General features: G+C 38.7%; 1 protein-coding gene across 17 annotated transcripts in view; it reads right to left on the bottom strand.

Moving 5' to 3' along the window:
• Positions 1–14741, bottom strand: part of Macf1 (microtubule actin crosslinking factor 1) — a 357403-nt gene that overhangs the window by 43982 nt on the left and 298680 nt on the right. For all 17 annotated transcript variants that reach the window (XM_048350958.1, XM_048350967.1, XM_048350964.1 and 14 more), the window contains 12 exons: positions 13237–13403; positions 11447–11606; positions 10555–10881; positions 8959–9043; positions 8206–8447; positions 7325–7531; positions 5362–5481; positions 4572–4679; positions 3377–3595; positions 2051–2254; positions 1235–1243; positions 99–330 (listed from right to left, as the gene is read on the bottom strand). In XM_048350958.1, coding sequence (XP_048206915.1) covers positions 99–330; positions 1235–1243; positions 2051–2254; positions 3377–3595; positions 4572–4679; positions 5362–5481; positions 7325–7531; positions 8206–8447; positions 8959–9043; positions 10555–10881; positions 11447–11606; positions 13237–13403 — 2080 coding nt within the window. The remainder of the gene's footprint in view (positions 1–98; positions 331–1234; positions 1244–2050; positions 2255–3376; positions 3596–4571; positions 4680–5361; positions 5482–7324; positions 7532–8205; positions 8448–8958; positions 9044–10554; positions 10882–11446; positions 11607–13236; positions 13404–14741) is intronic.

Here is a 14741-nt window from a genome sequence, read left to right as displayed (position 1 = left end):
GCAGTAGAATGCCTGTGTAGCAAGTCTGAGGCCTTGAGTTCAACCCTAACAGCATTAACAAAACAAAACAACAAAAATAAATTAGCTCCTGCAAACACCTTTTGCAGCCAGATCCTTGTCTGCTCCCTGAGATCGCCCAATGAGTTCTTCTCCTCTGCGCTTTAGGGCCTCAAAGGATGGCTGCAGTTTTTCCAGTTCCATGGTGGCACTCTTATTGTCACTGATGCATTCTCTAATCTTGTCTACTTCAGCAGGGATCAGGGGTGGCATACGTAGGCGAGAGGAAAGGTTCTCCAGAGTCTCCAACATTGGCTCGATTTTATCATGAAACTAAATAAATTTGGAACATTAGCCAGCACTGTAATACTTCATCACGGGTTTTAGAGAAACATTAGGGCATAAGAATAAGGTATAAACTCATTACTGTTTAGGATAGATAGTGCTGTGCTTAGCCTAGCCCAATAGCTTTTAAGTCTTGCATTTGGCTAAAACACAATTTGGAACTTATATAGTGATCTGGGCAATTTGAAAAAAAAAAGGTAGCTTTTACTTTAAGAGTCAAAAGATAGCAATATGCAAAATATCAACTTGAATCATTAGTGCTTTCACAATGGTTCTCCTATTCCAACTAATATGACGAGAAAGGGACAAGACTATGAAACTGGTGAGAGTCAGTATGTCAACATCTCAGATGACAGTTGCATGCAACAGACTAGACCAACAAGTTAGATGCCCACCACGAGTTGTGTAAATAGATGGGGAACTTAATATGCTGCACGACTTGGAGTTTGAAAGTATTATGGCATGCAATTGAACAATCCACTGTAAGGAACAGTAAGAGTGAAATGTTGGCATGATGAAAAGTAATTAAGGCCAAATCTAACCTTACTCTAAAAGAAAAATTACCTTCCAATTTTCTGGCACTTTGAGTAACCTGAATATAATTATAAAATTCTCATTTATAATCTGATGTAGTAAGTTTGCTTCCTTAAAGCACTATTGGTTAATTTGAGTAATAAGGCTTACCAATTTTCATTGTCAAATAGGAAACAAAATTTTAAAACAAATTTACTTCCCATCACTCCCTCACTTCTAGATTCTACCCCTAATGAAGGTGTCACATAAACTTCACTAATCAAATTTATCTAGTGACATTAGGGAAATTTCCTTAGAGGTAATGCCCTCAATTTTCATTCTAATTACAACCTAATAGCAACGGGGCTGGGTACCTTACCTCTGTAATCTGCAATGGTGGGCGCAGTCAACACAACAATGAAATGTGACGATGTGGGGAGGACAGGAGCAGGCAGCAACAACACAAAGTAACACATTCCACAATGTGAGTGAGAGATGGGAAGGGAGGGAGGTGAAGGGAAAAACTTGAGTAAGTACAAATATTAACCAAGAATACTGACTAAACATAGGACTATAATACCCAGACATGACAAAAAAGTACCACTAACAGTTATTTATTAGTTGAAAAGTATGTAGTTACATGCTTCTATCTCCACTTCTGGTGGCTTATGTTTCTGTTCTTGGCTTACTTCTCCCTACTGAAGCATTTTTGTCTGAATTGGTTGCTTTTTAAGAAAGCTAACTGTGCACTCTAAATCTCAAAAGTAATAGGCCCAAGCTTAAAGTCTGTGAGATTCTTATCTCCAATTAACCACAGCTGGAAGTGAAGGTATGGCCCAAGTGGTAGAGTGCTAGCTTTGAGCAAAAAACTTCATGGACAGTACCCAGGCTCTTAGTTGAAGCCCCATGACAGGCACAAAAACAAAAACAAACTAACAAAAGTAATAGGTGCAATAGGAATTTGCATTTTGTTGAGGTAACCATTGCTTCTGGATCTACAAACTATCAAGAGACAAATTACATATAGCCTCCAAGATTCATCTTATTCTCCATAAAATTCTCCACAGTCTATTACTGTGCTTCCTACACTATCAGGAACGTGCCCAACATTCATCTGTACAGACTCATACCAGACACACAGACCTGTTGCTTAGTGTGCATTTGAAAGCTTTAAGAGTGTAAGACAAACATATACCTGAGCAGACTGTGAAACAGCCTCATCCAGAGCCAGGGCCCGCTGGCGCACCTCTTCTTTTATTTGAGCATACATGTTTTCTGCTTTCTGGTATTTTTCTTCTACCATTTTCCCTTCTTCAGGGTTTAATTCCTTTAGTTGTGGGCCTATCTTTAGAAGCTTATCAATATGAGGTTTGTGCTCAGCAATAGATTCCCTTAATTGCTACAGAAAGAAATATAGATTAATGAGTGGGATTGAGGGAATAGCTCAGTAGAAGAGCACAAATTTAGCATGCTTGAGGCCCAGGATGAGATTCCTAGCACCACACACACAAAAAATCAAACAAAAAAAATATTTTCTGTATGAGTTTATTTGTGTAGATACTTTCATCAGAGCTAATATCAACTTTGAAAGGAAAAACACTTAAAACTGTTAAAAGTTCTAGCATTTCACTATTTATGCAGAAAGAAAAACACCTAAGTCTTGGGCTCTAATGTTAACTAATTCTCTTAATTTTTGAAAGCCAGTTTAGATGTCTCATCACCCTCAAAATCTTCTTGGACATATCTCTTTTTCTCGCTCTCTCTCTCTCCCCTCCCTGCCACCCATGTCATACCAGTCAACCCATCTCTTCTATGGGTACAAATATTTCTATGAACTATATTTTAATTTACATGGTTTAATACTGATCCACCACTTAGATTGAGACACCAAATAGGATGTTTTGAATAGCAACCATTCTGGCAATCCAACCACTCTTCACTTTTGTGCAACTTCCAGGTCATATCCCTTACTTTCAGGAAAACAGAGCTGGTTATAAGTACAATCAACATTTAAAAAACACTACTGTCAGTAATTATTAGCATAGTTAAAATATCTATAAATTTCTTTTTCATCCAATTACATGCAGCAAATGTTTTCTGATAATTTCTTCACGACTCGTACTTTAGGTACCTCACCAATTGGAAAGGTCCAACCACGCCTTAACTCTAACACCCTGTCACCCTCAGAAATGTATAAAAATGTTCAGCTTATTTAGTACTGTTTTTATAGTACTAGGAGTCAAGTTTGTGGCCTGTGTATACTAGTCGGCATATGCTCTGCAACTGAGCTACATTCCCAAGACCTAGTTAATTCTTCCTTTATTTTTCTAATGCACTTGTATAATTACATTCATCAATTAATTCATATTAAATAATGAAGGAAACAATTTAATTTGTACTTTTGTGAAAAGAAAAAATAGTTTTACAGCATAAAACTTAGTAGTATACTAATATGTTCTTTTTTAATAAATTCCAGCTTATTTTCATTCGGCAACAAAATACAAGCTGTCATGCTCCTTACCCTCATTTCCTCTTGCTGTTGTCTGAGTTGTTCATGATCAATAGCTGGAGGAGGTAACTGTGCTATTAGTGCTCGAGTTTCCTCAATCCAAGGGCTGAGCTCTTCAAAAGTTTCCCAAAACTGGTTTACCAAGACCTGTGCCCGCTCAAGGCGGGCATAACGCTCTGAATTGAGCAGGCTAATGTCTTCATATTGCTGTATTAGACATTCTGTCTTTTCCTATGAGTCCAAGTAAAAACAAAAAAGTATTGTTATGCACAGTTCTAAGACAAAAACAGCATATATATAATATATAAGAATTACATGTCTCTATGAACAAACACTAAATTTCTAGCAAATATGGGCTAATCTAGTAGAGAAGTGATTTTTTTCTCATTTAAATTTACTCAAATCTAGTATTTTTCCTATCCTATGGATATTTATATAAAAACTATAAATTTAATTTAAAAGGCAGTAGTAAAATAGCACAAGCACCAATAATTAACTTTTTAGCAGTGATACAAAATAATGATAAGCGTTATTATAACATCACTATAACAGACCATTACTACAATAAACTTAAATGTCTCAAAATCTATGATAGAGTGCTAACAAAAAATAAGTCTCTCGCAATTAGCATTTATACTTTAAATGTTTAAGGTGAGGAGTTAATTTATGGAAATTCCTTAAGAAATAGTGACTAACCATATGCTTTATTTTTCCAGCTTTTGCTATGTAACATAGTTGGCCTGCCCCTGTGGTGATTCTCCTGCCTCAGCCTTCTGAGTGCTGAGATTAGGGTATATATGATCATTCTTGGCCCTAACTGTATTGTTAATAATAAAAAAACAAAACCAGTATAAAAAATGCCTTGCCCAATCTTTTAGAAAGCAGGTAATGCCTTTATGATATGAAGGAATTAGTACTTACATGATTTTGAAAAGCATATTATAAGTATCTTAAAAAATTAGTCAAAGCTCACTCTTCTAGACTAAAGAAGCAATTCCTCTGTCATAATGAAGATGGGCTTGCAATATAGTTTATATTATTATTGTTGTTTAGACATTTGTGAATACAAGGCCATGATCTAAAACTCTCTAGGACATAGATTTTAATAAACATTGACAAGTCCAAGAAAAAGCATTTGAAAATATGTTTGATTGTACTTAATTTACCATGATTAAGAATAATAAGGTGAATAATAACTGTAATTCACCTGTAATACAGCTTTCTGCTCTTCTCCACAAGTGCCAAAGATTTCACCACGGTGACTGAAGAGTTCATCCATTGAATCTTTGTGACGAATGATATCAATGGAGAAAGCCTTTGAAAAGTAAACAGTAGTTAAGTCTAGAAATAAAAGTTGCTGGGTGCTGGTGGCTCATGCCTGTAATCTTAGGTACTCAGGAGGCTGAGACCTGAGGATCACAGTTTGAAGTCAGCCTTAGGCAGACAAATCCCTAAGTCTCATATCTCTAATCAATCAGCAAAAAGCTGGAATGGAGCTGTGGCTCAAGTAGTAGAATGCTAGCCTTGAGCAAAAAAGCTCAGGGACAGCACCCAGGCCCTGAGTTCAATTCCCAGGACACACGCACACGCACACACACACTTTTTAAAAAGGGAAAAAAAGAAGTTAAAAGTATCCTGAACCTGTGTTAGTGAAAGATAAGGCACAAAGTTTAATACTTTGCCTATCCAACATCTTTAATGCTGTTCCTTTTAGTAGCTTACCAAAACATGTTTCCCTCTGAAAATCATTCAGGAAACTGCTTATTCTTTCCTGGATCCATGGACCAACTTACATTTTTCACAAAGCAAAAACCCTCCCCAAGCCCCCCAAACCCAACAAAACATCCACAACAAAAAACCAAAGGCAAACAACAAACCCAAACTTTTCTTCACCATACTCACCAACTAAGTATATAGAAAAGCTATCCTCAAGTCACTGTAAGCTATTGATGATTCTACTACTTCAGGACACAAGGGGGTATTTTATCTTTTCTTACCTTTTGTACCTGAAGTTGAGCTGTGGTCTGGTCCTGTTCAAGTCGAATTGGCCCCAAGGCCATCAGTTTTCGTTTTGTTTCAGCAACCCATGCTAGTTCTGCATCAGCAGCTTGCTCATACTAAAAAACATATTGGGAGAAAATGAACAAGTTACAAACAGCCAAGGTCTTTTTGCTAGAACTGTAATTTATCCAACATGGTAAGGCCTGGATTGTTACTAACAGTTTATATCTCATCAAGTCAAAACTGAGAAGAATTTCTTAAGTCACGAATCAATACAGACAAATAAGAGTTGATCATATTTTCTTTTAAAAGCAGTTACAGAATCTAGCAAGTAGGTTTATAGCTAGAAACAACAGAAACTGACATATTTCAAAAGAAATATGCTTCTCATTAGATGCTTTTGTAAAGCTGCACGTTCTACCAATCATCTTTCCTAGCTCAACACTGAGCAGTAGATTTTTTGTTGTTGTTGTTTTGCCAGCCAGTCGTGGGACTTGAACTCAGGGTCTAGACCAAGCAGTAGTTTTTAGATTTCTAAACATGAACTTAAAATAGCAGCAGAGAATTGAGTAGTTAACTTGGAAGTATTCACTTATAGCTGAAGAAGTGTAAGCTCCCAGAAGAACACTAGACCTGTAAATGGCTATGCAATAATAAAAACCAAAAACATGTTCTGTATGGATGCTGGTCATGAGGCTCTCTCAATCTTTTATCTCTTTGCCAACCTATGCTAATATAGTTTTTGTACTCATCCGAAACAGAAGTGTTTGTAATGTTAGTTTTTTAGATTTTGAAATACTTATACACCCAACTTTATTGGTTTAGCACTAGTAACACTGAATATTTGAAATTTACCAGCATTCTAAACATTTTTTAAGTTTTAGATGTTTAATTTTTAAGGGAAAAGTAAGCTTCTCCCTAAGCACAATAAGTTGCATATTGAAATATCAAGCCAAGACTAGAGATAACTCAAAAGACACATTGGGGACACACTGGGGTGAAGGATGGTCATGGGAATCAGAACAAACTTTTGCATAGCTCAAAAAGCATTTGCTGCTGGGTGCTGGTGGCTCATGTTTATAATCCTAGCTACTCAGGAGGCTGAGATCTGAGGATCTTGATTTGAAGCCAGCCTGAGCAGAAAAGTTCCCATGAACCTTTTATCTCCAATTAACCACTGAAAAACTGAAAGTAGAGCTGTGGCTCAAAGCCACAGAGCAATAGCCTTAAGTAAAAGAGATCAGGGACAGTGCCTAGGCTGAGTTCAAATCCCACAACCAACAATAACACAACAAAGCATTTGCTTAGTTTGATATTATGAATTCAATGAGTCATGTAAATATTATGCCTGTAATTCAGCACTCAGGCGGCTGAGGGAACAGGACTTTGAGGCCAGCCTGGGTTATATAGGGGAACATTGTTTTTAAAAAAAAGAAGAAAGAGGAAGGGGATAATCAGCTACAGAGAAAAGCAAATAACTTCCCTCCAGAAGCAGGAAGGAAAAAAGATCAAGGGAAATGACACCTACGTTTACTGAGAAGATTCTATTTTGGATGACTCTGGTATTTTGGTTTACATACTTGATAATAATTATAGTTCTTAGTTCCATCCTTTCTTCCATCTAATGTTAAGACAGCTGATTATTTCAAACTAAGATTATGATACACTGAACTTTTTGGATTCTATCATAACTGGTCAAGTCATTAAGGAAAGACCTCACATTGATTCTATGGGATTTTGTCTATTCAAAGAGTCTAAGTATTTTGGGTCAAACTTGAATTCACCCTCACAAACTTCTACCCAATCATTTTCCATCACTGAAATGTTTGTTGCACCATTATTAATGCTGATTTCACAATTCTTCTTCTTGAGCCTGTATTTATGCAGGTCATAGTACTGTACCTCACACATCTATCCTCACTGTCTAAAATACTAGGGCTTAGGTATTATAAACATTACCTGTTGTGATCTCTGAATAGCAGCATCAATTTCATCCACCCTTTGTCCAACAGTGTCACTGACCAGTTTGTACTGCTCGTTGGCATCAGACACAAGTTTATCCAGCCCTTCTCTGGCTCTCCAAGGCACCAGCTCGAGGAGAGCACGGCTCACCTCATTCACTGTGTCCAACACCAGCCTGTGCTCCATGACCTCCTTCTTCAATTCCTAAGGAAGGAAAAAGTTTTCAGGCCATATCTTGCTAAATAAAGAACATGAGCAGCTGTGCTGGGTAGAAAGTGCTATCTCTTCTACACATCCCAGCAGGGTACTGACCTCCTTCCTTCAGTTATTTTTTTCTTGTTTCAGATTTTTCAATTATTTTGAAGCCTGACTTTTAGGCTTAGCTGTTGCTTACTTAGAACTTTCTGGAATACCTGAGCCAGACTGTGGGTAAAACAAACAATGCGCTTTTCTTCATTCCACATACGAGAATTTGAAAACAATGGCTTAATCATGGGCATGTAACCTAATAAATACCTACACAATATTTCTGTGCATCTAGAACTGCACTAGATCCTGCAGGAGAATCAAATATGAAGACTACAAAGCAGTCTTCAGAGAATGAATCATGAAGATTAAGTATAAAAATGCTATACAGCAAGCAAATGTCCCAGGGACATGAGATTTAACTTCTTTCTTCTTCAGGCAACAAGTATAATAGATATGCACACTCATACCCACACCCACACCATCTTGATATCAGATTTTGTTGCTGTTAGTAGATAAGAGGCAGGCAGAAGTTTCTGATTTAGATTTAAGGTAAAGGTGAGGAAACACAATTCAGACAAAAATGAGTCCTCCCCCTCCCCCCCTTTCTACAGTGTGAAATGACAGCTCACCTTCTGTCTTTGTTGAAACTGGGGTATCTGCTCCCCTGTGGGAGACTGTCCTCCACTGGCTGCCAGCTCCTCCTCCACCTCCCTCAGCCACCCCGTTAGTTCCTCATATGTAGACTGGAACTTGGTGGCCAGCTGCCGGGCTTGCTCTAAAGTTCTGAGGGCCTTGGAGCTGGCAACTGTGATGTCTGTGTAGCGGGTCTTTATACCATCTAGTTTCTCTTGGATAAGTAACACCTCTTCACCTATAGAGAAAAGCATATAATTATTCATATTTACGAGATCTGAGAATGAGGGTGTTCCTCCAATGCCCTGTGTTCAAACTGGAGCTCAATTTCATTTCTCCCTGTGGTTATGAATTTACCTAACATCTCCTACTAAGGGTTATGCGAGACATAAATCTTGAACTTGACAGAAGAAACCATGTCTGAGCTTCAGGTCTACCTTTGGCTGCATGTGTTTCTAGATAGTCCTAGCACTTTTCAGTTACTGCTAGCATTTAATCTACTGGTAGGCAGGAGGAATCAATCATCTATAACTATATATGAGACAGATAAGTACAATAGTTTTCAAAAGACTTAGCAGGAAACAAAAACACAGGTCACCAGCCTGCCTAAGAGCACATGGAAATAAAACCAGTAAACACTGAACTTTTATATATGAAAGAGAAATGGCTAGTGCAAGATACTTATTTCACTGGATATATAACTGTCTTTGAGACCAAACAGATGCTAACAGACCCACTTTTCAAAGTACCTGTAGTTTGTTTTAGAAGGGCCTGACCGTTTTTAATAGCTTGATCTACATTCTTCTTTCTATTAACAATTTCTTCATTTAGAGCCTAAAAGGAAAGAATATCATTAGTTCCACAACAAAGAAAGAAGTGTGAAATCTATAAAAGAACAAATTTAAAGAGATGTATACCAATTTGAAATCAGATATTTGATTTAATATCTCCTTGATTATCCAACTTTTATTCAAAATACAACAGGATTTTTTTAGTCATACTTTCATGCTAAGTAAGAGATTTGGGATTAAATCAGGTTTACCATCGAACCAAGCCTGAACATAAGAAAGGTAGAAGCAAAATTCACCAAAAATGTCTACATCTAAAATAAAGAATAAGGGCTGGGAATATGGCCTAGTGGCAAGAGTGCTTGCTTGCCTCGCATACATGAAGCCCAGGGTTCGGTTCCCCAGCACCACATATATAGAAAATGGCCAGAAGTGGTGCTGTGGCTCAAGTGGCAGAGTGCTATCCTTGAGCAAAAAGAAGCCAGGGACAGTGCTCAGGCCCTGAGTCCGAGGTCCAGGACTGGCAAAATAAATTTAAAATAAATAAGTAAATTAATTAAAGAGTAAGACAAAAAGTTCAACAGAAGTAAAAAAAAAAATAAACAGGCCAACTTGAAGGTTCAAACTCTCCATATTTGAAGTTGATAAAGCAAAAATAACATTACATTACTTAAAAAGCACTTTGCCTATTTTTAATACTCTCAAAGAGCTTTCATAAAAATACATGGAAAGCTGGGCACTGGTGTCTCAGTCCTGTAATCCTGGTTACTCAGGAGGCTAAGATCTGAGGACTGCATTTCAAAGCCAGTGTGGGATCTGGGAATATGGCCTAGTGGTAGAGTGCATGCCTTGAATATATGGAGCCCTGGGGTCGATTCCTCAGCACCACATATATAGAAAAAGCCAGAAGTAATGCTGTGGCTCAAGTGATAGGGTGCTAGCCTGACCAAAGAGAAGCCAAGGACAGTACTCAGGCCCTGACTCCAAGCCCATTGAAGTATTCTCAAATATATTCTTTTCCATAAATCTGCTGAAATAGAACCCTGGTCTTCTATTATCTAATGAGTAAACCATGAGTTGGAGGAGATGAAATGGGACCTGATAATACTTTGTATCATCTAGAATTATTCAGTTATTAAACACAAGAATTTTCACTTAAAACAGGGTTAGTACTATTGGGCACTGGTGGCTCATGCCTATAATCTTAGCTACTCAGGAGGCTGAGATCTGAGGAGCATGGTTCCAAAGCCAGCTCAGGCACAAAAACTCTTATCTCCAATTAATCACCAGAAAACTAGAAGTGGCACTGAGGCTCAAGCCTCACTAGCCTTGAGCAGAAAAGCTCAGAGACAGTGCCCAGGCCCTGAGTTCAAGCCCCAGGACAGATTAAAAAAAAAAATCAGTATTTAGCACCAAGTGAACTATGTACATACTCATAAAACAAAGTATTTGGAATGAAAAAGAAAGAAAATAAAAGAAAAAAGGAATGAAGAGAAACACATCAAAATGACAAAATAACTTAGTAACATAACCAATAAGAATGGAAAACACAAATACCAGGTGGTCAGCATGCTGTTTCTGCAGGACATCCTGTCTGTAATCCTTTACGAACACTGAACTGAGCTTGTCCTCAACCTCAGCCAGCCAGTTGAGCACCTCCACCTCATCTTCCCCAAACAGTCTAGCATTGCACAGTGCTTGTTCAAACAGGGCTGCCTTCCGACAGCACCGGTCTTGAATCTCACTGTATCGAGCCTGCAGTGAATCTAGCTTTTCTGACAAAACACCCTGCTCTGCAGGACATGTCAGGGAAGAGAGAGACTGCCCAATATTGACTGCCTGGTGCACATCTGTGGCATGGTTTTCTATTTCTTCATTCAGAGCCTGGAAATCCAGATGGAAAAAATAAACAGCAGAAACAAAATAAATGAAAGGCAAACATAAAACAATGAATAACAAATGATATTACAAATTAAATTAAAAAGTTCACCTACTATATAGTAAAAATAACAAAAAGTGAAATAAAAGCTGTATTTTACTGATGGCAACCTATTAGTCAATTTCTACTTTTACCTCAATGATGTGGGTGTTTCAATAAGTTGACTCCATTTTAAATTAAACTTCAAAACCCAGGCACAAGTGGCTCATGCCTGTAACCCTAGCTTCTCACGAGGTTGAGATCTGAGGATTCAAGGTTCAAAGCTAGCCTGAGCAGGAAAGTCCAGAAACTCTTATCTCCAATTACCCATAAAAAAGCTGGAAGTGGAGCTGTGGCTCAAGTGGTAAAGCACTATCCTTAAACAAAAGAAGCTCAGGGACAGTGCCCAAGACTCGCACAATAAATAAATAAATTACCCGTGAAATACATCTAGAATGCTGCAGGTGGTTCTTTAAGTCCTAGGATTTCTACCTCCACTTCTGTGCTTTGTTGACCACAATTCCCTCCTACCTTGTGTCGAATGATCTGCTGCTGTATTTTGGCAGTCTGAGTGCCAACAGGTTCTGAGTTGGCAAGCTTTTTCTCTGTGACAGATAAGAAGTCAGAAATAGGCTCAGTTGTCTCATGGAATTGTTTGGCCAGGACCAGGATATCTTCCAGCTGTTTTTGCCTACATAAATACATAAAACAAACTTCGTAAGCACGAAGTTACATTATGACTCATACTAGTATCAGATATGATTAAGTCTTTACTAGGTATCGTTTATTTTTTTATTTTTATTTTTTTTTGGCCAGTCCTGGGCCTTGGACTCAGGGCCTGAGCACCATCCCTGGCTTCTTCCCGCTCAAGGCTAGCACTCTGAGTTCAAGCCCAGGACTGGCAAAAAAAAAAAAAAAAAAAGATTGTCACTGACTACCAAGGAACTGAAAGGCTAAACAATCAACTGTACTACTTTAATTTATTTCTGATTAGCTGGCATTTATTTTTAAATATTAAGGACAGTGTAAGATAAAAGCATAAGACATTCATGTGACCTACAAATGACATGAAGGTGAAAACATCTAATACCAAGGTATGCTAAAAGAGTAGCATAATCAATTTTAATTACAAATATCAAAGGTATTATTTATAAATACCAAAAACTCTGGCTGGGGCTGGGCACTGGTGGTGCATACCTGGAATCCTAGCTACTAAGGAAGCTAAGATCTGAGGATCATGGTTTGAAGCTGCCAGAACAGTAAAGTACTGAGACACTATGTCCAATTAACCAGAAAGGCAGGGAGAACAAGAAAACACACATATACAACTGAACTGGAGGCACAGCTCAAGTAGTAGAATGCCAATAACAAGCACAAAAACTGAGTGAGAGTTAAAGTCCTGGAATTCAAGGTGCAGGGGGGACGGACAGGGACACAGTCTCTCTCTCTCTCTCTCTCTCTCTCTCTCTCTCTCTCTCTCTACTGCCTGATGCTGATGGGTCACACCTGTAATCCTAGCTCCTCAGAAGGCTGAGATCTGAGGATAGTGGTTCAAAGCCAACCTGGTTAGGAAAGTTCTTGAGAGTGTTATCTCTAATTAACTAGCAAAAAAGCCACAAATAGAGCTGTGGCTCACATGGTAGAGCATTAGCCTTGAGCAAAAAAGCTTGGGGATAGCACCTAAATGCTGAGTTCAAGCCCCAGGACTAGTACCAAAACCAAAAACCCAAACCAGCCAGGCGCTGGTGGCTCATGTCTGTAATTCTAGCTGCTCAGGAGGCTGGGATCTGGATCATGGCTCAAAGCCAGCCCAGGCAGCAAAGTCCCTGTGAGTCTCTTATCTCCAATTAACCAGTCAAAAACTGGAAGTGGCTCTGTGGCTCAAGTGGTAGAGTGCTAGCCTTGAGCACAAAGAGGCTCAGGGACATTATCCAGGCCTTGAGTTCAAGAGTTCAAGCCCTACAACCAACACCGCCAACTCCCCCTCCCCCGCAAAAACCAAAAAATAAATCCAACTACTCTGGTTGGACTGTATGTAGGAGCCTAAATCTGTTGTTTGGAATTGCAACTGTACTACAACAGAACAACTACACAGATCAGTAAGTCTTCTGAAATTTATGAGTAGCAGAAGCTCATTTCCAGAGTGATTCTGGCTATGAAGAACATGTCTAAAAACTTATCACTCTTCAAATAACAGCCATTAACCACCTTCCAAAGCAGTACATGAATCATCAAGGAGCTTTAAAAGTGCTTCAGGAATATGAATATAACACGAGACAAAACAACTTCTGATACATTCATCAAAACCCCTCTAATTTTACCTGGCTGCTGCCTTGCTGAGTAGTTCAGTCCATCGACTTTCAAGACTCTCCAACTGCCCAGTGATTTTCTCTCTATCAGCCAGTTCAGCTGACTGAGCTATTCTACCTCCTTCAGCTTGAAGCATGTCTACTGTGGCCTTTCGATCATCTAGGAGCCTCTGGAGCAACTACAGTATACATGTTTAAAGAGAATGGAAAGTGACAATATAGGGTCATTTACAAATCTGAAATAGGAGAAAAATTCATAATCCTTCTCACCAAATTCTAGGCTTAATAATGTGTTTTTGTCCATCCTTGAGACAAAAGCATGAGAACACAGCACAGTTCCAACCACCTCTTATAAGGTTTTTACACTCCAGTTTTTAAATAGTGCTTGTGATTGCTGTTATATAAAAACAGGAACTTTTTTTTGTTTGAACAAATTAAAAAGAACATTGAAAAATCAGTATAGGGATGGACAAGGTAGTTCATATTTGTCATCACAGCTTCTTCGGAGGCAGAGATGGGGAAGATCAGTTTTGAAGTCAGCTGGGGCAAAAAGTAAGACTGACTCAATGAATAAGTTAGCTATGTTGGCACATTCCTGTGATCCCTGTAGACTGGGCTTGACCCTGGGCAAAAACATGAGACACATTGGGCACTGGTGGCTAACGCCTATAATCTTAGCTATTAAGAGGCTGAGATTTGGGCTGGGGATATAGCCTAGTGGCAAGAGTGCCTGCCTCGGATACACGAGGCCCTAGGTTCGATTCCCCAGCACCACATATACAGAAAATGGCCAGAAGCGGCGCTGTGGCTCAAGTGGCGGAGTGCTAGCCTTGAGCAAAAAGAAGCCAGGGACAGTGCTCAGGCCCTGAGTCCAAGGCCCAGGACTGGCCAAAAAAAAAAAAAAAAAAAAAAGAGGCTGAGATTTGGGAGGCTTGGGGGGAGGCATACATCAGAGACCCCTTCTTAACCTATAGCTGAGCATAGTGGTGTGTACTGATTATTTGTTATGACAGGAAGCCTGGAAGAGGTGGATTGCAGTCCAGCCTCAAAAATAAACAGTGGGAAAGAAATGGGTGAAGGTGTGGCTCAGCAGTAGAAAGCCTGCCTAGCAAGTGTGATACATAAACATATACCATCAGTATGGTGAAAAATACCTTAGCTTGACTGAGGCAATCATTTCATAATGCATATAAATAGCAAAACATTGCCTTATTGTTAATATGTGCAACTTTCGTCATTATGCCTCAATGAGGCTGGAAAAACTTCCTTTATGTAAACATTATTAGATAGAAACATTAATATAGAAATTAAACTAAAAATACCCTTCAATGTTTACATTCTATATCATTTACAATATTGCTGATCCTACAACATTAGAAAAACTTTAACATAAAGCTGTGGATGAGACTTTGAAATCGTTCAGTCTAGTTTGATCTAATATACACCGTAGCAAGCTAGTAGCTTAAAGCAAGATGGAAAAATCAATTTCCACTTGCCCTTTTTTCTTTTAGTGAGAC

The sequence above is a fragment of the Perognathus longimembris genome, chromosome 7 (genome assembly GCF_023159225.1).
Source record: "Perognathus longimembris pacificus isolate PPM17 chromosome 7, ASM2315922v1, whole genome shotgun sequence".
Classification (NCBI taxonomy): domain Eukaryota; kingdom Metazoa; phylum Chordata; class Mammalia; order Rodentia; family Heteromyidae; genus Perognathus; species Perognathus longimembris.
Note: the sequence above shows the minus strand (reverse complement) of the source record. Positions and strands in the feature narration are given on the sequence as shown.